This window comes from Drosophila gunungcola, chromosome 3R, assembly GCF_025200985.1.
Source record: "Drosophila gunungcola strain Sukarami chromosome 3R, Dgunungcola_SK_2, whole genome shotgun sequence".
NCBI classification, from domain to species: domain Eukaryota; kingdom Metazoa; phylum Arthropoda; class Insecta; order Diptera; family Drosophilidae; genus Drosophila; species Drosophila gunungcola.
The window spans coordinates 20,826,745-20,849,304 of record NC_069139.1 but is presented as its reverse complement, the minus strand read 5'-3'; the positions used below and the strand labels follow the sequence as shown (position 1 = coordinate 20,849,304).

At 38.1% G+C, this 22,560-nt stretch overlaps 2 protein-coding genes and 1 long non-coding RNA gene across 6 annotated transcripts in view; 2 read left to right on the top strand and 1 right to left on the bottom strand.

The window, feature by feature from the left end:
* Window positions 1–348: 348 nt before the first annotated feature.
* LOC128255923 (tsukushi-like) lies at window positions 349–5,855 on the bottom strand. Of its 2 annotated transcripts, none has more exons than XM_052985854.1 (3): window positions 5,701–5,855; window positions 1,208–1,711; window positions 349–1,145 (listed from the first exon to the last, which is right to left on the bottom strand). In XM_052985854.1, exons 1-3 carry the CDS (start codon window positions 5,713–5,715, stop codon window positions 942–944), a joined length of 723 nt encoding a protein of 240 aa, XP_052841814.1. In that variant the 5' UTR covers window positions 5,716–5,855; the 3' UTR covers window positions 349–941. The 2 variants fall into 2 exon arrangements, with proteins under 2 accessions (XP_052841814.1, XP_052841806.1); XM_052985846.1 differs by lacking the exon at window positions 5,701–5,855 and adding an exon at window positions 2,108–2,208.
* Window positions 2,363–5,458, top strand: LOC128255939 (uncharacterized). 2 transcript variants are annotated; one of them, XR_008267690.1, is made up of 3 exons: window positions 2,363–2,957; window positions 4,054–4,113; window positions 4,372–5,458. It is a non-coding gene; the product is annotated as an uncharacterized LOC128255939 (long non-coding RNA). The 2 variants fall into 2 exon arrangements; XR_008267689.1 differs by having other exon boundaries at window positions 2,367–2,967.
* A 1,195-nt stretch (window positions 5,856–7,050) lies between the features above and the next one.
* Window positions 7,051–22,560, top strand: part of LOC128259135 (protein tipE) — a 33,602-nt gene continuing 18,092 nt past the window's right edge. Inside the window, exons 1-2 of one of the 2 annotated variants that reach the window (XM_052991368.1) lie at window positions 7,051–7,512; window positions 9,145–10,517. In XM_052991368.1, the coding sequence (XP_052847328.1) occupies window positions 9,739–10,517 (779 nt within the window). In that variant the 5' untranslated portion in view covers window positions 7,051–7,512; window positions 9,145–9,738. Of the gene's footprint in view, window positions 7,513–9,008; window positions 10,518–22,560 lie in introns of both variants that reach the window. The other variant, XM_052991455.1, reaches the window with a different exon arrangement.

The window sequence follows — 22,560 nt, the reverse complement described above, 5'->3', positions numbered from 1 at the left end:
GTCAGGGCTGCGCTGCTCCACTTCTTGGAAATGGCGAACTGGGCCAATTGGATATAACTTTGTGGGAAAAGCTCCACAAATATGCTTACATACATGCTACATATAAGAAAGCTTCGTCAGCAGCAGGGTGATTCACTGAGTCTGCAGTAAAATCAACCACATGCGCTTAAAAGTATGCTTTACATTTTTTTTTTGTATTTTTTACAGAGCCATGGTTTGTGTATTGGCTTTTCTGAGGCGCTGAAAATGTGGAAAACTTACATTTTCCACTGGCAGTTTGGCTACTTCAGGCGTTGGGTTTGGCAAGTTTTTGCACACGCGTGGACTCCCGACTTTATCTATTTAAAATTAAAACAAGCTCGGACATATCGAGCCAATTGTTTATTATTTAAATGGTAATACACATTTTCTTAATACTTTCATTAAAATGCTTAAAATTAATGCAATACTTGTAAGACTTTTAAAAATTACTGTATTATTACATAGGTAGTACTTGCACTAAATGTGATTGCTTTTGAAAAAAAGTATCTAGATACACAGAGAAAAATAGGCAAAGTTTTAGGTGCACAAACAAGGTTGAAACTTTTTCGAAAAATTTACAAACTTATTTTAAGCTATTTTTACTAAAAACCTTTGTTTTACTTTTTTTAAGTTCCTACCCTCTCTTTGCACCTCTCTTTTGCTTTGTTTTCTCTGCGTAGCTTCATAACTGAACTAGTGCAGAAAAGGATGAACATGGCCATATCAACTCGTCTAGTTATGCTGATCAAGAATGTTTATGTAACGTCTTTTTCACCGCATCGCAAACTCTTTACTGAAAGTTTAATACTGTCTGCATGAAAATATCTATTTCGTAAATTTAAAAATTTAAAGGTTTTCTATGTTCTGAGTGGTCGCATGATCAAAATGTATGATTGATTCGATCAGTGCAATAAGTGAGTTCAATTATTTCCCTTTTTGCATAGCCATACGATGCCAATCCCGAACAAACAGAGAAAAGGTAATATAGGTAGTAAAAGCAACCAAGACACCGATGAAGGAGTCTGATCCTGGTCGATTTCCTTGTGGCACTGCGTCGACAATGGTTTTGGCTGATCGGAGTCATGCAAAATGCACTCGATACTCTCCAATTTGGACAGACTCGCCTGAAAATCATAATGAATATTTAATGAAGATTATTAAATTTGTACCACTTGACTAGCATTACCATTGCATAGAATCTTTTCACAATAGGCGAAGAGCAGGCGCACAGAATCGGATTTCCCTTGATGTTCGCATTGGTTCTAAAAAGAACAACCAAGCTGTGCATATCGGTCAATTTGTTGTGGCTCACATCGATGAAGGGTATACGGCATGGTTCACTGGGCAAATCCGTGAGATCGTTATGGCTTAGATCTACACTCTGCAGGCGAGGCATCGTTCTGAAGTTAAAACTCTTCAGGCGCGAGATCTTGTTGTTCGAGAGGTCCAGGTGCCTAAGGTCCTTGAGAGCTGTTAAATTTAGGGCATTTGGAATTTCTTCAAGACCAACGCCTGATAGATCCAATGTTTCAACCTGCTGTCCAGCCAAACACTCGAAAAATAAGCCGGAAATGTTGCTGCATCTGGCAGTCAGCGACCCATTTTTCATCATCGAAATCAAGCAGCCGCATTGCAAGATTATTGTTGGGCATATAGCAAATAACAGATTCGCAATGAATAGGTTGAAAATCTAAAATGGGAAAATGCACAAAATTTTATTTTCATTTTCTGTGGTTAATTTTGTAGTCAATTCATAAGGATTGCACGTTCAACACTTTGTCTGATGTCTGATATCAAATCAGTGACGAAAATGTTTAAACAATATTTGCTTCCAGTCTAAGTAGGTTCTTTTATTAAATAAAAAAAATTCCAGGACCAACATTTTCGTTTTAAAAATCACTTTACTATAAAATTCTATAAAATAGAGCAAAATTTTAATCGAAAAAACCATAACATTTTCCGTTTTCAATTTTTTTACTTTCAAACTGTTTTTGCAATATTAATTGCATTACACCAGATATTTTCCTTCTGCACACTTTTAATAAGTAATTAAAATATTTAAATTTTATAAATCTTTTGTACCAACTTTTAATTTCCTAAATGCGATCAAAGTCATATTTAAAAAAGTTATTTATATAGTCTCTACACCTTATATTATTGAGACACTAAACCAAAATTACAAATTGCTAAAATTAATACACCATTGAATGACTAAGAATGAAATTTAAGATTAGATTGTATTAAATTGATATATTGATAAGATAGCGAAGTGCATTTTTTGTTTTACTTATGGTTTTTTTATTCTTGTAAATGAAAGATAGGAATTGGACAATGGTTAGCAAACGAGCTTTTTTAGTTGACCGCTGCAATTGCAAGGTGTTTTTTTGCAAAAAGTAAGTACAAAAAACAAACGGAAATTCATTAAGTCTGATACCATCCTTCTACGTTTCAGAAATTGTAATGAAGGTAAGTTTGTAAGAAGGGTAAATTATTTTTAAAGCAATTTAATAATATAAGCATTTCAAACAATCCCGAAAGCAAATAAAAAATCCATTTGCAAAAAATTTTAATTCACTGATAGGAGCGTAAGCTTCTGTTAAGAAGACATAACATTCTGTTAAATTGTGATTAAATTGCTTAATTCAAACCGACTTATCAGCAAATATATGGCTGTTAAATATGTACATGTGTTTGGTTATACATGATGTTGTTTTTCGCATTTTTAAGATTGCGACTTTAATGGAAGTGATTCAATCTTTATTTGCTCAGCTCAAGAACAGGCAGCAATGACAGTCGTTAAATCTTTTGAAATTATAATGCATAGATTTCGGACTATAGTGCCATAAACGTTTGTTAATTCCCAAACAATTTTTATTAATTTCTTCTAATTTGCAGCCTCTAGCAAAAGAACTTGGAAAACACATGATTCAACAAAGGTTAGTCTAGGTTCGTATACTATCTTACCTACAAAATCATTGCCTAACTTTAAATAGTTCTCATACTCCATTATTAGGTTCTTAAAAGCATATAAAGCGGAAGTGAAAAGCCTAATACTTACATCAATTCTTCACCAAAAAGTGAAGACATTAAGATTCGTATAATTCATTTATTTAAACAATTTTTTTATAGTTTTCATTTTATTAGGGAATGACATTGTTGTTAGTTTTCATATGCAAGTGAATCATAAAATGTTGTTTCATGAAAGTGGTATACAGAACCAATTATTTTTTGATTTGCATTTCATGCCACATACGTGAAGTACCCTAGCCTTACAGAGAGAAAATATCTTAAGACAATTATATTCTATAGATTACACTATGCTTTTAATTTCCAATTTGCAACGCAGTAACACCAAAATTTACGATTATTAACCATCCCTTTTTACCGTCTATATAAAATCGACAAGAACAGCGAAAATATTAAAAAAAACTAAATATAACTTTGTTGATATTTTACTCACAAGCCTATATTTTTCAAGATAAAGTGTTTCAGTAAAACAATTTTAATTTAATAGAATTCAGATAACTTATATGGATGCGTTAGAAACAAAGCCAATATTAAAAGAAAAAAAAAAATTAATTTCTACATATAAAAATTTAGCTCCGGATATGATGGTTTTAAAGATTTAAAAAAATGTTTTTTTACTTATTGTTATTATTGTTAATTCTAACCATTAATATTAAAGGCTGCTCTTTTGTTACAGCCCCAGCTTAGCTAAAGAAACAACTATCAGTACACAGCAAGAAAATATATATTTAAAATTGAAGATCCAAAAAGAGGGTAAAAAGTAAAACAAAACGTTTTTTAACAATATAATAACATTTTTCGACTCTGTTTGTTGCATTTAAAACAAAAAATCATTAAACACATCTGATAAAAAATTCGTTGTGTCGTAAAGTTAAGATGCAAGCTTTCGAAATATTGTTGATCAGCATTAACAACCTAGTTAACTAAGCCATGTCCGTCTCTCTAGTCTCTTTGTTAAAAAGCTAGCAGTTTGAAACTTTGACAATAATTTCCTTTCTATTACAGATACTACGCAAGACAAAACGGCCGGGATCAGACGACTAAATGATGTAGCTGCCAGAAAAAGTTAATCTTCTACTACTCTTAAAAAATTATTATTTTAAAGAAATTATTATTTTTTTAAGAATTTGCTCTAATTTGTATGACTAAATACATTTTAGCAAAATTTAATCTTCTACTACTCTTAAAAAAATTGTTATTTTAAAGAAATTATTATTTTTTTAAGAATTTGCTCTAATTTGTATGACTAAATACATTTTAACAAATGTTAAAAACTTATTAGATTTACTACATTTTTAATTCCTTCTTTAAATTGTCTTTCAGGTTAAACAATTTTGCTGATCAAGAATTTAACTTCTTCTCTGCGTTACTCAGGAGCAAAATTAAAACACTTTCAACTTGTGAATCACAATCAAATATATTTATTGTTGTGCAGTATTTTAATTATATTCTGTTAAAAACAAAATTAAGTGAAAAGTACGTTTGTATTCCAGGGCCTCTTCAGCAAAAATTAATGTAGGCTATGGTGTAACTTAAATAAAAACAAGAAAGGAAGCCAACTTCGACAAGCCAATTTCATATACCCTTGCAGCTATTAAATATTCTTTATTTTTCCGATTGTTCCTATGGGAGCTATATGCTATAGTCGTCCGATTTTGATTAAGCTTAAACCGTAGTTCTGAAATATTTAACCACTACTATATGTCGAAAGACTAAAAAAAAACTTAAAAACAACAAAGTTATAATTTTTTTTCATTTATTTTTCAGATTGTTCCTAAGGGAGCTATATGCTATAGTCGTCCGATCCGGCTCGTTCCGACTCATAAACTACCTTCAATAGAAAGACAACTTTTGGAAAAGTTTCATGCAGATAGCTTTAAAACTGAGAGACTAGTTTGTGTAGAAAGGGACGGACAGACGGACGGACAGACGGACATGGCTAAATCGACTCGCCTAGTGATGCAGATCAAGAATATATATACTTTATAAGGTCGAAAATGCCTCCTTCACTGCGTTGCAAACTTCTGACTGAAATTATAATACCCTCTGCAAGGGTATAAAAATTGATGATTGAAAGATGGCCTAGATCGTGGAGAAGTCACATATAATGGCTGCTTGTGCTTCTACTGGTCAGAAAGACAAGAAGATGAGCTGGCTCTTTGAACAAAGCTTGGATTTTCAAGGCTATTCTATGTAACACCCACACTTTCCTGGGGTATACATTTTTGGGACCTTCCATAAAACTTATTATTATTATAATATACTAGCTAAAATTTGATCAGACATGGTAAACGCCACAACATACTATACACGAATCGCGACCATTTTGTCGAGATCTCATTATAACCCCGGAATGTACATTTCCGGCTCTATAAAGTATATATATATTCAGCATCACTAGGAAAGTCGATCTAGCCATGTCCTTCTGTTTCTACGCAAAGATTAGTTTAGTTAAAGCTAGCTGCATGAAACTTTCCGCAAAATTTGTCTTTCTATTGCAGATATTACATAAGTCGGAACGAGCCGGCTTGTGGGCTGTCCAAATAATCCATTATACAATTTTTGGCGATTAAATATTAACAGGAATACAATTTAAATAAAATAAAAAAATTTTATTGTTAATTTATTATCGTAGATCAGCGGTTTTCTTACATGCTTATTCATCATATCACAAGACAATCCTGTGGACTTTGTTATGTTAAAAAAATTCAACTGCCTTGACTGGTGCCTCTTTTAGTGTTCTGATTATTTTTTTTAGCTTATATTTACACAAAAAAAATGGCGTTCATGACTGGTATTTTTTTTATTAGAGATGAGTAGTTGGTATCGATAAGCCAATACAATAGATCAGTTATACATACATACATATTAAATATTGAACTGGATTAAAAAGTTCAGCTGTTTAGCTATTTTTTCAAAGCTGGAAATAAAAAAGAATTTGACACAAATGGTATTCAAGCCGCCAAATCAACACGAAATATTTTATTTTATTCTATTTCAATATTCAAACTGCCTCGAGCTTGTTTTTAATATTTAATAGGACTGGTATTTTAATGAAATAAAGCAAAGATTTCCTCTGTTGATTCTAGATTTTTTTCACTACAATGGTAAAAAATAATAATAAATATTTGATAAAAAATTTAAGTTATATAAAAAATTATAACTTTTTGGGCAAGGTTTTACTTTTTACAAGTGTAAATGGAAATGAATTCTTTGTTATGCAAAAAGCTAGAACTATCTTTAGCAATACATTTATTTGCTTTGTGGTGAATGAATTATTAAATAAAATTATATCATCTCAGACTGTTGTGCATAATAAATGGAACGAGTTCGGGAGGAATTAATTATCTCAGAAAACTGCAAGAACCTGTTGTCTACTGGATAGACTGGTTCAAAAACTTCTTAGAAATGATGCCAATTAAAGCTGTCTGTGTGGTTTTGGAATGTGCTAAAAGCTTTTTGCTAGTCACATAGTATTAAAATGCCCTTAAGATTGAACTTAAGAGTCGATGAATCAAAAAAATATTATTAAGTAAAATAATAATAAAAATTTTCGAAAAACATTTATTATACACAATTGATAGTTGAAGCATTTTAAGAAAATAACATTGGGAAGTTTGACTTGTTGTGCCGGCAGACAGTGCGTATACTTGATGGGAGCGGCTCTGTTTGGGAATATCGGGCAAGCAGTGCAGATTCGTTGTGCCAACAAAAAGCCTGCGTCCTCGTCCTGTTTTTCTCTCGTTCTCTCGCTTTTTTCTCTCTCTATATATATACATCGGTCTCTCTGGAGCGCGCACAAGCGAATCCTAGACGATTGTGTGGCAGTAACTTCGGCAAAGTTGCGCCCCCGTTGGCAGCGCTGTCGGCGTAGACGCATCGCTGCGTTGCCGCCCGCCAACAAAAAAAAAAAAACTTGGGGAGACGGAGGCGAAGGCGAGTCCGGGCGGGAGTCCTCGGAGTCCTTTTTCGCGTCCTGAGTCCTCAGTTTTGGACAAACACTCCGAGAGGCACGTCAGGGCCAAGCGCGCGCGCTTCTCGTGTCGAGAATTCTGTCTGTCTGTCCGCCCAGCGTGTGCGTGAGCGTGTGTGTGAGTGTGTGCGTGAGCCAATGGCAGCGTCGGTGTTAGCCAATTCCAATTCTGTGGCAGCAAACACCGTGCCGTAATCGTGCAAAATACGGGAAAGTCTGGCCCGTACAAAAATTCAAGTGCAAGCGTACAAATTTAAGTGAAAGTGCTAAAGGAAAAAAACACAAGCCCCCCTTTTCTGTATCGTCCTGAAAATAAACAACAACAACAAAAAGGAAATAAAAATAATATATAGGGAAAAACCATAAGCAACACACAACAGGCAACAACGTTAGCAACAAAATCAACAAAGTACGCTGGCGGAGCGGGAATCGCGGAGCGGGTTGCAGGTTGCGGGCTGCGGGCTCTTCAGCTGCCAGTTCGGCTGTCAAAAGTTAGTTCGAATCGAGAGTCTAATGTTTAATTTTCATTTTTATTTCTATTTTAGTTTTTAGTCGCCTCTCTCCCTCCCCTCCATTTGTCCTCCAGACTTTTGCAGCTGTACAAAAGGCGTGGGCGGTGCACAGCAAAAAAAAAAACTGTGGAAAAAGGACATAATCAGAAACAAGCGATTGCAGAATTTTCAACTAAAAGTATCTACGTGCCATATTAACGTTTAATTTTTGTGTGTGTTTTATTTATTATTATTTTGTTATTACTTATGTTAACATTTTACAATTATGTATTATAAAAAATAATTTGATTAAAGTATTATAAATTTCTTTACTTAAACAACTAATTTAAATTGTTCTAATTTCTTATTAACTTTTGGCACGCTGAAACTAATATAAACAATAGCAACATTAAAACGTGTTATTATTATTATTTTCTTATAATTTTAAAAGTTAGAACCTGAACATGAAACGTAGAACATGTTCAACGTTCATATTTTAACAACAAAATAATATGGGTATTTGTTATTATCAATTGCAAGCCAAGAGATTTTTAATTTAATTTGGACCACCATGATTTTTTCTGTGTACTTGCGACTTAATTCTTATGGCAATGACAGGCGCTCAAGGAGTTTGCCCGAGTGTTTGCCTGGCCTGCTGGCGTTCTTGTCCTTCCTCTTGGAGGCTTGGTATGGAAAAGCTTCAAGATCTTACGGTTAATTTAAACAGAAATCTTAGTGCTTGCCAAGTGCATTACTCATACGCCGCGTTGCCTGAGCAAAGCATGAAAATGAAATCATACCAACTACAAAAAGGCAATAACATTTAAGTTCACCTACCAACTGTCCGTTTGTGTGTGCGTGTGTGTGTGGGTGTCTATGATGAAAATTGTGAAATGCGTGCCATGGCAAAAACAAAGGCAGCTAAATAAATGAAATGAAATGAAACAGACCAGCAATAAAACCGGGCAAGAACAAAGGACGAGAGCTAATGTCCGAACCTGACCAAAGTCCAGAGTCACGCGAAGTTGCAACAACAACAATGGCAATTTTCAAATAGACCACCAAGGTGAACCAAGGATGTTTTTGTGGGGGTGAGCTAGTTAGTTAGATCAGACTTCTGGCAGAGATCTGTTATAAATCAAGGATGTTGTGCTGGCGAACAAATGCAAATAAATTGAAGAATAATAAGCAAAATGCCAAGGCACTGGCACTGGCACTGGCAATGGCAACCAAAAAAGCAAAAAAGCGAAAAGCCGACGCACAAAATGTGTAGCATAAATAATTCCACCCACAACACACAGACAAAAAAGGTTACACAGTCACTAGGGCGACACCAGCAGACAGGCAAACGCCGACGCTGGCAGCGACGTCAACGTCGACGCCGACGCCGGCAGCGCAGTTAGCCTGGGCAGCAAGACTTTCACCCACACTCTCTCTCTTTCTCTAACCACAAGTATCTCTGTAAAACTTTCTCTCTAACTAACCTACATCAACAGCTGTGACTTGCGAAAAAAGTGCCACCCACACAAGCCGCAAAATTGGAAGAAAACCAACAAAAAGTCTATAAAAAGAATTAAAATCTTAAAGTTATAAAACCAATTAAATAATGAACTAAATAATAATATTTTTCAGTGTTTTAGTTGCTGTTTAAAGTGTGAAAATCGCGAGCGGAGTAAACAATAGACCAGGACAAATGAAAACGCCAGAGCGCGCTTTCCTCTGACTATCGCTCCCTGTCTCTCCCCTTCTCTGTCTCTCTGTCGCTGTCTCTGTCGCTCTCTTTCGCCGACTTTCTCCGGAACAGCTGTTCGTCCTGCACATCTCTGTATAGCTGGCTATCTCTCAACTTTCTCCCGCTCTCCTGCGCCGAAGCGTGTGTACATAACCTTAAATCCGCGCTCTGGATGTTGCGGTAGGCGGTCGTGGCAGTTGCACACACAAGTGCAACATCGGCAGCAGAGCGGCAGCAGAGCGCAGCAGAGCGACGGAGCGGCGACGGAGCAGCGTTGATGCCGTTGCAGCTGCTGCTGCGCAGTCAGCGACGACAGCAACAACAGCAACAGCGGCAGCAACAGCAACACAAGCAACAGCAAAAGCAGCAACACTCGCAGCAGCAGCAACAGCAGCAGCAACAGCAGCAGCAACGCCAGCAGCAACACTCGCAGCAGCAGCAGCAGCAGCAGCAACAATCAGCAACATCAGCGCCCTGTGTGCACCGACAATAATATGAGGAGTGGCAGTTCGGAATTACTACTCGAGCAGCAACAACAAGAGCTACGGTTACGTAAAATCCGAGAACTGGCTCCGAAAAAGAAAAATGGCAATCGGCGCTTTCGTTCGTGGCGGGAACGTGCGCGTTTCTATGGCACCTCGACACTGGCCTTCTTCTCGGTGACCGCCGGCGCCTCGCTGCTCTTCCTCGTACCGCTCTACGTCGATCCGGCCATATCGACGCTGAGTCACGACTTTATCGAGAAGCCCACGCTGTGCACGACGACGCGTCGCGAGGATCTCGTGGGCATCTTCAACTGCTCGTGGAGTTCGTGTCGCGAGGGCTGCACCTCCGATTTGTACCGCTGCGTGCACATCTATGTGACGTTTGTCGAGCAGAACATTACGATACCAGAGAATATGACTACAGCAGCGGATTACAGCAACTTTACGTCGGACATGGAGCAGTCCGACGAGGCGACGCTGCTCGTGAACATCAAGGGCTGCGGCTACCCGCCATCGGTGACGTGCAAGAACTTCAACGGGTACTATGGCATCGAGGGCGCCATCTTCCCGTGCTTCTACTCGCGCAAGAACAAAACGGTGGTGCTTACCTCCTACAACCACGACGACCAGGTGGCCGTGATCATCCACTTCTTCGCGGTGCCCTTTGTGATAACGGTCATCTCGTCCATCGCCCTCTGCATCATGCACTGCGACTGCCGCTGCAAGAAGGATCGCAGCCACCGCCGCAATCGGCCGCAGTGCCGAAGGCCGCGCATCGAGAATCTCAGGTGAGTGACGAATGCCCACAGCAAATCGCAAAATTCTTCTTAAAGTCTTGCAGTATATTTAATGCATAATGACGGTCTGACAATCCGAAACCTTTTCAAAAGTAGATTTCTTGAAATATCGCAATTTTCCTTATCACCTACTTGGGATTGTTTGCATTCCGAAACGTTTTCTTTATGTGTTTCTTAGAAAACTCTAAAAATCTCTAAGTTGATTGGTTGGGATCTTCATTTTATAAGGATATATCGGTACAAGAACGTTTTCTTTTAGCAATAAATTTAATAATTATTAATTGGTTTACACAATAGCCATTTCATGCAATCATTTCAAGAAATGGGGAAATTCGTGTTTGTTTAAACGACTATGAAGTGAAACAAATGCATGAAATGGTGAGGCGTAGCCTTCTTAGTTGAGACATAATTTTACACGCCTGGTATCTCTGCTTATATCATTTCATGCAATCGTCTGTATCGCATAAGCAGGGGCTATTTTGATTTCTAGTACTCAAGAATTCATGAAATTCAAAGCATAAAAAAGTATATAATAGAACTATAAATCATAATGTTAAACTAGAACTTGTAATTCTGAAGCAGAAAAATAAAATCCTTAAGTGCAGACTCTCTTTCTTCTCTTTCCTTAAAAAATTATTAATCAAACTATTTCAAAAGTAAATAGAAACTAAGATAATAATTCTCAAGGGCATTTAAAGTTCAAAGTAATGTGAGACCCTTTTAGAACCAAACGATCTCTTGATTCAAACATTTTGTGGGGGAATGCAATGTTGATCCCAACACAATTGTATAAGCCTTTCAAATATATCATGTCTAAAGACTAGCTTTCGTTCCTGTAATAAATGCGACTGCTCTGTTTTTCAATTATTTCATTTAAATATACACACATATTTTCGTGCATTCTTTTTTTTTTGAACAGTAAGTAAATTTAACACAACCTTCTCAGCAGGAAGTTCCTTCCTGTCTGCAATGTTTGCTTTCCTGGCGACGACGTAATTTAAATAATTCACTAATGACAGTTTTTGTGTGTGTGCGTACTGAATGCGCGGGAGGTGGATAAGGTAAGGGAAGGTAATGGAAAGGAAGTGAGGGAAGGGGGGTGTCAATGGAGGGGGTGTTGTTATTTTGGAGTAATATGCGGTCTAAATTATTTATAAGACCAGGCGTCGCATGTATGTGCCGCCCTGCACCGCAGTCGAGGCATTAGAGTTGGCACCAAACACGCACCACACTGCGTATGATTGATATGTTGAGCTGTTGACAGAGCCGCCAGGGTTTGAGGTTGTATCTGACATCGACTGCTAATGGAATGCGTAGTGTGGGGTGCGGAGTGCGGGGTGCGGGGTCCAGTGAATCTGACAATTACATTTGGCCATCAAGTAAATAGAAAACAAAAGGCCATTGATTCGTGCTTCAAGTCCACAGCCAGCTGGTCTTTAATGCCTGTTTTTTTTATTGAATTCCATTGAATTATGGCATTATCGAATCTGTGCCATTGTTTTGCCTTCCATTTTCCTTTTTCGAGGAAATTTCCATCAGTTTTGAGTACTCGTCGCACGTCGATTCAATCGATAATGAATTGGTGGTCTGTAGCCCTCCTCCCCCCCTCCCATGCACCGCTGTTCAGACCACCCCTCTTATAGCTCCTGTGCCTGCTCCTGTCCTCCCATTCACTTGGTACGTGCATTATTCAAATGTCATGGCAGCCATGGCGCTCTCACACTCACACTCACATTCACATGCCAGCCAGGCTGGGCAATTTAAGTTCGCCAAGTGCTGCCTGTCGAATCCTTTGTTTTCCTCTGTCTGGCCCTGGCTCATCCGACTGCTTGGCATGGACTGGCCCAGAGGCTCTATCAATTATCGGTTAAGTCTAGCACTGTCCTGACTTGCAATCGCTCTTTGGGCACAGAGATCATCGAATAATTGCAGTGCATAAACGACCTTCGATTATAAAGCTGACCCCATTTTGGTAAGGTTTTAGACACGGAGAAATTATGCAAGGGCTGCCTACATGATTTGTCCGGAAATTTATTTGTTTGATTATTATTTCACAAATGTTGCTTTACAATATAAATGGATTATTTGATATTTAATTTATATATTTATATATTATATTTGTTCTAAGCTTACTGAAAAGTTGAAAAAAAAGTAAAACATAATTAAAAGACAGTTCATATAACAGTTTAAGGAAATCCATATTGACGAATCAAAAATTTGGTGTTGCTTTTTAATTGCGCAAAACAATACATATATAGCGAAGATTGTAGTGAATTTGAATGTGCCAAGGAAAAGAGCAAAGGTAAACTATTTAACACAAATAGTATTTTGGGAACTTAATCTGAAAATAGGCGTCACACAGGAAGAAAACAAATAAATCTAGAGTAATGTTTTATTCAAATATGTTTTTCTTTATGTTTCTTAACACAACAACAAATATATAATTATAAACATAAATTTTATCCAAAATAAAATCATATAATGTTTAGATCAGTTAATAACATCCCAAAACAAATGATTTAGTAGTTTATTGAATGAATTTATTTACCTTTTTCTAATAATTAATATGGCTCCGATTATAAAGCATACTAAGCCCTTTAAGAAACTAATCTGGGTGCCAATTAAGCGCACCGCATGGAATTCTTTTGAGCTCTTTATGAGCAAGGTTTGGGCAATATTAAATGTGCGAATAAGTCTGTGAACAGCTGCAGGTGCATTCCCAACATATTCGCCCACAAAAAGTTTTAGTTGCAAATTCCTTGGGCAGCGCCAACGGCAGCGGCAACGACAGGTGGTACAGAAATGTATCTAATGCGCATAATTTAACTTGTTTTCAACGGAAATCACTAATAAAAAGAGTTGAAAAAGAGCTGTTGAAAAGTTGCGAAACAAAATGGCGTCAGCGTGCGATGGTTTTTAGCGCTATCTGGCATGCACACAGGCACACACACACCCACGCACCACCCCATGCCCACACCCACACCCACTCCACGTGTGTTACATAATCAGCTTACCTTTAGCTGTTGCCTTTTCTTGTCGCTGAATCCGACTTTGTTTCAGACACAGTTGCTGCTGACGGATTTGCAGGATATCATTCACACGACACTCAACTAAAAACTCGTTCGACCGATATGCAAAGCAAACTGCCTGTTAAGTGCAACGAAAAAGTGGAGATTATTTTCCACACATAGCCATGGCAAATGAATTTGGGGCATTATTATGCCGCCGCCTTCAGACTTTGCCTGACACTATTTTAGAGTGTGCGAATTAGCGGCACTCTTTGGCCACTCAATCATTTGGCCATAACGCAGCTATTAAAGCAACTAAGTAGCCAACAGGAGTTAAAAGCCAAGATTCGATGCTAAAATACCCTAGATTTAACCAGATTAAATTAAATTTACGCTATGCTACCCAATTTTTCTATTAAAGTCTAAAACTATTAGCTATCATGAAAATGATTTTCCGATTATCCCTTCTTCTTTTCAATCAAAATATGTTTAATTGTATGATATTAATAAAACAAATGAGCTAAAAATTCATTACAATTTGTAATATCAATTTTTTCCCTATGCCTATATAATCAAAATAAATTCTTTAAAAAGTGATCTTAATATTTCAAATGGGAAAGTTATGTTGCTTTATATTTTGCTTAAACAGTTTTCATTCATAAGCGCATAAAAAATAAAATTAAGAAACTAATTCGTTTTATATAAATTTTTAAATAAACTTTAAACTTAAATAAAATGTTGTTCTTAAAAAGTCCCTAAGAATTCTGACCAATTAGAACAAATTGAATTAAAAGTAATTCCCAAGTAGTATGGCCATAAGAATCAGCAAGTTTAAATAGTTTCATCAGGGCTAGATTAAATCGCAGAGCTTGAAAAGTGCGATTTTGCTTAACTAGCTTCATGGTTTTGTGGCATCTTCTTCAAGTGCAGCTCAAACAAGAGTTTAGGGGGTTCAGCGGTGGGTGGGATTGGGGATTGGGGATTGGAGGTCGGGGGCCGTCAGGGGGCGGTGGGTGTATAGTGGGTGCCATGGGGAAAATGCTCCTAGTGTGGCCTACTTCTGTTTCTGCTTTTGCGGCTGCCTAGAAGCGTTTTTCTTTGTGCACGGGTGTGTGTATGTGGTGTGTGTGTGTGTGTGTGTGTGTGTGTGTGTGTGTGTGTGTGTGTGCCTATGCAAGAGTGTGCCACTTTGTGCTGCCTTCCTTTCTTTTATTTTATTTTTTATAGAAAAATCAATTTAGCTCCTTTTATGAACATCCCGAGCAGCTGAGAATGCAACGAAGTCACGTCTTTCATTTTCCTAAATGATTTTTTACGAATTGTGTTTGTATTTTTTCTTTTTTGACATCTATATGGCGAAAATTTGATAGGTTTTTGGTCAGAAAAAATCAGTTTTGGTTAGCAATATGAAGAGCTTAAATATCAGCTTACAATCCATTTCGGGCACAAGAAGACTCACCTGTTTTGGCCCAAAAAGCACACATAATCATGTGGCTCGTGTTCGATTTGGGTTGGCAGGCTGCCGCACTCTAATGACAGCAACAAAAGGGCTCTTGATTATTGCTGAGATGCCGTTTAGTTGCAGACAGATGTTGCCCGTTTTGCGTTTGGGTGAGTGTCACGTATCCCGTTTGCCAAGCTGGAAACAATGGTGGCACAAAAAAAAAGCGGATCCGGATCCCCTTTTATCTGCGGATGCCCGAGAACCCATCGCCATTGTGTTGTAGGCCCCCATTTTTTATTTATATGTGCCGAAAGAGAACTAGAGAAGTGCAAGCTATCTCAATCTCGGACCCACTCACACATGTATCCACAGGATGCGCCAGTCACCCTGAGACGCTCTTCGTCCTGAACCGCCCACAACGCCCCCTAATCGATATTAATAATGCGCAGCATATGAATGCTGTACAATAAATTTCCATTTCTTGTTCGGTTCAATTGGAGATTGCCTGGCTGAAAGGGCGTGGCTGGCAAGCAACTCAGACTCAGACTCAGTCGTCGTCAGTCAATTCATGTAAATCCCCAGCAAATCCCTACACCTCCTTCATGGCCATTTTCCCCGGTTCGTGGGCAAATGTCCGCCAAGTTAGTGGAGATGTAGCAAATGCTTCATTAATAACATGAGCAAACAGATAGAGAGTCACATTCCCCGGGGAATACATATTCATGAAGGTTTCTTACGTAAATGCGAAGAAGTTTCTGACCCATCTATGAATCCGGAATAAAACTGCAAACGGCCAGACGAGAGCTCATCGAATCTCTTTGAGCTGCGCAAGGAAGGAAACCCCAAAAAAAGTTTAAGTCCTGGAATTTGCGAACGCTGTCGTCCGGATAACTTAGATGTCTGGATAACTGAGTAAAGTTTGCAGGCATCTGACATTGCACAACCCAATCCACGACCATAAAAAACGTATATATCTGTGGAGGATGCAAGCATTAATATTGCACCAGAGGCGGATATTATCTAAATTTGAATATGTTATTAAAAGGAATTTACGGCCCCGCCAGCATATTCCTTTTTTTGCTTGACGGCCCCTTAAGATGAAGCATCTCATAATAAATTGCGCACACACATATATGTGCTCAGAAGGATACACAAACTCACGAACATACAGCTGTGTTCAAAGTAATAGCAGTTGTGTTACAGTATTCTAACACTAATTAAAAAATTATAAGTTATTCTTTTTCTGAAGGATTAAGAAATTTCTATACAAACTTTTTAAATATTTTAACAATTTTAAAAAGTATTTATATTTAAAATTGTATTGTGTGAATAATATAAACAATAAATACTACTCAAATGGTATTGAATCAAATTGTTTTATTCAGTAAAAAAAGTATACTACAACGTTAATTTACAATTTTAAAAAGAAGCAAATAGTAGTATTATTTGGACCACAGCTGTCTGTATTTTGCCAAGGAAACGCGTGCTATTTTTAATGGTCAGCCGTTTGGTTTAATACGGCTGTTAGGACATCATATTAAATGACATAAGTATGTTGGGACATATGGTCTGAATTAAAAGACGCTAAAAGACAAAATGAATGAGAGTGCAGAAAATCAGTGTCAATTTCCATTATTTTAAAGTTTTTCTGGTACTTATCACAAACTGTATTAAAAACTCCTTCGTCAGATTACCACGAAAACACTCTAAATTAGCAACATTTAAAGTTTTAACTGCACATCAAGGAATTCCGTTTTGTGTCCTCCCTTTGCCACCCCCACAATCGCAATTAAGCCTCAGATGTAAGGCGTTAAGTGTGAGTTGAGACGCGCACCACGGGGCGTATGAGTTATTACTGTGGGGGAGCCGAGCCTCATTCATCTGTTAGTTTGTTTGTCTGGGCCCGTGAAACAGGGCAAACAAAGCTTTTATTCAAAGCAATTCACGTATATAAAACATTTATCTTTATGGCCGTCTTCAAGTGTAGTCGTGTCTACGTGCGTTTGTGTGCCAGGAGTGAGTGAGACGGATTCAAAGAGGGACAGAGACAGGGAGAGACGGCTCATACCACGTGTGTTTATTTAGGTTTAAATTGTCAACAGTGTCACATTGTTTGGCACTAATTTGGTCGCAAGAGAAGATTAAATTTCGAAACCGGGAAAAGAACTTGGGCATTTCTTTCACAAATTTAATTACAGCTGCTGCGTGTCCTTTTGCCTGCCATTGCAGTCACTTCAAAGTGCTGTGAAGTGCTGCTGCTGCAGCAAGGACATGCAGCAAAACAATTTTTGTTGACAATCAAGTGCAGCAATGAGCAGTGAGCAGCGTGCAAGGACATTCAGCCAGCATCCTGAGGATAATGCAACAAATTTCAATGAGAGACCACCTGCCGCCAAGCCAAAACCACCCAAACCCTCCCAAAATCCACCCGATCCGACGCCCCACTTGAGAGCCCAATGAAATGCCTGGGGTGTGGCCTCGGTCACGACACGTTGCACTTGTTGTTGGCCGTGTTTTTGTCGGTTATGTTGGTGATGGTGGTGGTGCTGCCGTGTTGCCATGCTGCTGGTGGTGCATCCGCATCCGTCAGTGGCAGGACATGCCGGCAGGATCTGAGCACTGCGGCTCAGCTTGCATAGCCGAACGGATATTGTAGAGCTACACCCACCCAAGGCTGATCCACCCACATTGTCCGCCTGCCAATCCATCTAGTCACCCTGCCAGCCAGCCAGCCATCCATTCATTTACTTTGGACAGTCCATCATGCATTTTTGGGGCCAGCTGTCGCTGTTTTAATTTCGTAATTACAAATCCTTTCTCTGTTTTGGCCAACTGCCAAAAAAACATTTCCTTGCCTGCATTCGTTTGGATCCGGCTTGCCAATATTTTGCAATGATTTCTGACAGTTCTTGCGGCCGGCCCTGCCAATTATCAAAGCCTTAAGGATATTTGATTTAATTAAAAACCCACAGCAACATAAAATGGGAGCAGCTCAAAACTAATTACGAAATTCTTCGTTTCGTCGTTTGGCACTGACAGGCAATTATAGCAAAAAGGCATATTAAGGGCGAAAAGACCTTGTGGTTTGCCATTCGAAGGCTTTTATAGGAATCGATTATTGCCTTATATAAAAACTAATAAGAACTAAGAAAAAACTAAACTCAGAAACTCAATCGAATCGTTCTGTTTCCTCTGAAGTTAAGATACTTGTCAAGTATGTCAGTTATTTAAAAAAGAGTAAAGTATTTTGTATTTCTGGCATAAGAACTGTTGTCACTATTGCTACATTTCTTTAATAACTAAATGTGTTTTATATCATTATCATTATCATCTCAAAAAAAGTCATTTATAAGTACCTGGGATTTAAAATGCATTTTAATTTCCGTAAAACACTTTGATAAGACATATAAAAATTAGGCAGTCAAAACATGATTAAATTTTTTCTTTTTCCCATTAAAAAAACAATTTTTTAGTTGACAGAGCAATTAAAGTAACAATAAAATTATGCGACAAGTACTTACCTTTTTATTCTATAATAAAAAACTTGCTTGATTTACGAAAAGTAATTTCCTGTCTCATACAAATTGAACCATCAATTTTTATAATTCATATTTTGGGATTTAGTAAAAAATGTTCCATTACATTTTTTTTGTCCATTTTAATATACAAATCGTTTAAGTAAATGTTGTTTCCTAAAAGAATTTTAACAAAAATTGCAATAATTTATGAGAGTATCCATTTTTGCTCTTTTTGGCTGAATTGACAAGACCTGTGTGCAATTGTGAACAATGATTGTCCTTTTCTTGCTGTCTTATTTGTAGTCCTTCCAATTTGTTATCCCTGCGGACAAAGTGGGGTGTGAACCGGCCTAAATGCTGCCATTTTAATAAGCGTGTTTCACCGGATATTCCAGCGTTTAACGCCTGGCTACAAATTGTCGGGATTGCTCCGTTCTGTTTCCTGCCATCCTCGGTTTCCGTTTTTTTTTTTTTGTGTTTGTTTTTTTTTAACAATGTGACATGTTGCCGTTGTCCAGGCCAGATCCATATATTTTTATTACAAAGCGTTCCTTATACCCTTGTCCGCTAAACTCTGGAGGCGGACTCGCTCGGGCTTACACTGAAAGAAAAAAACAAAATCAAAATTTAGATTTTAAAATCAAAAAATAAAATTTTTGTTTTAGAAATCAAAAAGAATTTTTTTATTAGATTTTGGATATTATATTTATTACTTCTAGTCAAATATAATCATAATAAAATAAATTTTTTCCCGTTCTGAAATGAATTCTTAAGCCCAGAAATCTTTGATCTTGAAATTAACTTCGAAAAAAATATAAAAGTAAAAAGTTCTAGTTTAATTGTAAATTTAAGCAAACAAAAACGTGGCTCACGTTATTTTTTTTTAATAATATTAATTATAAGATTAAGTAATCATTGGTCAACCATTAGCACTCTGAGCTGAGTTTTTCTCTCTGTAGGCGGGTGGCCGGGCATTTTGCATGTAGCTCACCTAAACAAGACGAACATTTGTATATTTCACAATTTCCGTTTCTGTTCCGGAACGTTGTCGCTTGCCGTTGTTCGTGTCACATACTTTTTGCCTTCATTTTGCTGGCTTCGGTTTTTTACTCGCTATTTTTTGTTGGCCTTTTCCCCACGACAACAACAGCAGCAAAATGGGGCATTCGGGAGCTTTCAACGCAATTTGAAAGGACCCCGCCCCCGCAATTCAGCATTGTTTGTCTGTGCGGCAACTTTGTCAGATCCTCGCTCCAAGTGCAACGCGCCGGAAACTAAAAGCACCCAACGACACAAATAAAAAAAAAGTATAGAGAAAACCCTGACAAACATGCAAATAAGTCGACATCGTTTCGTGTCCATGCTAGTTCTCCCTGGCTATGGCAATCTGTAAAGAGGGGAAAGCAAAAACAACATAATAATTTCTTAAAAGTTATTGTGGCTGCCCGCTTTTTGCTTAGCCGCCGTTTTCCATGCACCACCCAACATCCTCAACCAACTACACAAGACCACCGAAAGGGAACAACCACCAACCAATGCCAATTCACCTGCTAGCTGAGATTTATGGGCGCCTTCACAGTTGGCTTTTAATTTGCCAGCGAGCACTGAAGCCCGCAAAACGCATCCCGACGCACGTCGGGCAGGATGCTTCAACTTTTTGATTGTTTTCGCCGCGGCTGGCTTGCTTTTGTCTGTCGGTCCTTTTAATGAATTGTTGTCGCTGGCAAAGCATTTTGTAATTTATTTAATTAAACTTTTTTCGCTCTTTTCTGCACCGCTTAAAACAAAAGTTTCCGCCTGGTGCTTTTGAAGTTTCCGCGAAATGATAAATTTGAAGAAAAACAAATGAATGGAAGGGAAATGACAAAGCGAACCTACGATTACAAAGGTTAAGATTCTCCAAACAAGCAATTATAAACCTACAAGGCTTATTTTCTTTCTTTATTATTTTGTCTTTGTTTCATCTTTACATATAATATAATAAGTCTTCTTCGCTAGCTAATGTTATTTTTATGCTCGTTCTTTAATTTATAATAATTTCACTCTCTTATTGCCTGAACTTAATTACCTTAAATATCATAAAATCGGATAAAAAAAACCTCTTACTGCCCTCTTAGCTTTGCGAAGAATTGTGAAAATCTACAAAGATCATCATCAACATTGCATATTTATTACTCACCTAAGCAAAGCCCATCCTTAATCAAAATCAGCACTGACTAAGGAACTAAGCCTAAAATGTTTTTCCACTTATTGGGCAAAAACTGCAGCTGCTTCAAAAACCTTTTAAACGGAGGACAAAGAATTAAAGGAAAAAGTTGGGTCCATTGGCAGCCGGGACAAAGGCAAACCCTTTAGCACGATTATGACAAATGTCCAAAATCATTTGTCTAATTTGTGGTCCCCAAAACGTTGAATGGGAACAGATCCGAGTAAAGTAAAGGCTAAAATTGATTTGCTGCTCGACAGCGGGAGGGGGAAATCACAAAGGCGGTCCGGGTCGAACTCAATATCCCGGACGAGAGGCAGGACAGGATGTGGCCAGTGTGGAGCCGGGGGTCCTTGGTAATTTCACCCGTTTTATGTGGCCAATAAATGTTTTATCTTCGTATCCAAATTGCCGCCAGCTGCGTGCATGCGTGCCGATAAGCAATTCACCCTTACCCCCCCCCCATTTCGGCATCAGGACCAAAACTGGAAGCCCAACCATGGCTGCAGTGCGTCGCTCTGGCTGCCGAAAGCAAATCGATTTATTGGCCATTAAGCCCTGGCATTTGCCACTAATATTTCAGGCCAGTTGCATTTAGGTATTGGACCAGGGTTTATCGCCTTAAATGTGTAAAATAATTCCGCTGTCCTGCGGCTATTGTTCTTAGGCTGTGCGTGACTTCTGGCAACTGCTTGCATTTGGATTATGACTGCAAATTGCCTATTAAGCCCGAGAAGCGTCCTCCACAAAATTTCACTTTTTGGTCACGTTCGGGCTTTTAATTTGAATTTTAACAGCTCGCCAGACACTGACTGGGCCAGCCAAATGAAAACACAATTATATCATTCTTATTGAGCCATTGATTTAAATTTATCGCTGGTTTTAAGTATTACGACAGCCATCAAATAAACGGCGAGCAAATGGAGAATTTTTGTATGTTCAATTTGGTGTCGTAATATCTTTTAAATTTTTCCCAAAATAAAATGTTTACAATTCTATAGAAATCCAAAGGGACAAGTCTGCTAATGGAAAATATGTATCGAAACCGTATACATATAGTTTAAAAGTTATATCGGGCATTACTATATTTATTTTTGCGCGTACCTGGTAAAATACTCAGAACCTAAGTATATCTAAGGCATAACTTGGCAAAGCAAATCGAACTATTTGCATACCCAGTTTGAAAAGTGCAAAATGCAAGGGAAATCGATTGACTGACTATGAAGTGAATGCGGTTATGCCATCCGTGACAGGCTTTCAGTTGATTCCGAAAGCCCCTCTTGGCCGTTTATTAAATGCTTGGTCATGTAAACAGAGCATCAATTATGATGGCTTGTCAATTAATTGAAAACCAATCAGATTGCATCGAACACAATTCATTGGGACCGGCCAGTCGCACTAATTTGGGTTAATAAAACAAACAATGAGTTTGCCCTGAGCTCTGGGCTCGAAGCTGATTCGATCGAAACGAAAAGACGAATGCAGCACTTGATAGTCATAATGCGTGGCCAAAAGGCAGGCACAAATTAAAACTGGCCACAGATCAAGGGGATTGGGTAGAATTTAATTGCCATAATCAGAGATAAGGCCGGGGCTAATGAATTTAGCCGAGAGAGTTGGCATTTGGGTCCTGAGCTCTGAACGTGTCCATGGCCCGTTGGGGTTAGATTAACAAGTCGTCCTGGAAGTGTCCTTTTCCACCCTCCTCCGCCTCCACTCCCCGTGGCCATAAATCTCTTGACCTTGCCGGACGTTCGGCACGTGTCGAAACCAACATGAATTCGCAATGGCCATTTGTCGTCACTTCTTGTAGGTGAATGGCTAAACCGCTAAGTAGCTTTTGCTCTCCTCCACTCAA

What these genes read in the sequence shown, in the direction of transcription:
- LOC128255923 (XM_052985846.1), bottom strand. Translation starts at nt 2,137, where the DNA reads ATGACTTTGATCGCATTTAGGAAATTAAAA. An exon ending in TCGCATTTAGGAAATTAAAA is followed by an intron (nt 1,712 to 2,107) that starts GTTGGTACAAAA and finishes TTCCCATTTTAG; the next exon opens with ATTTTCAACCTATTCATTGC. An exon ending in TGAAAAGATTCTATGCAATG is followed by an intron (nt 1,146 to 1,207) that starts GTAATGCTAGTC and finishes TATGATTTTCAG; the next exon opens with GCGAGTCTGTCCAAATTGGA.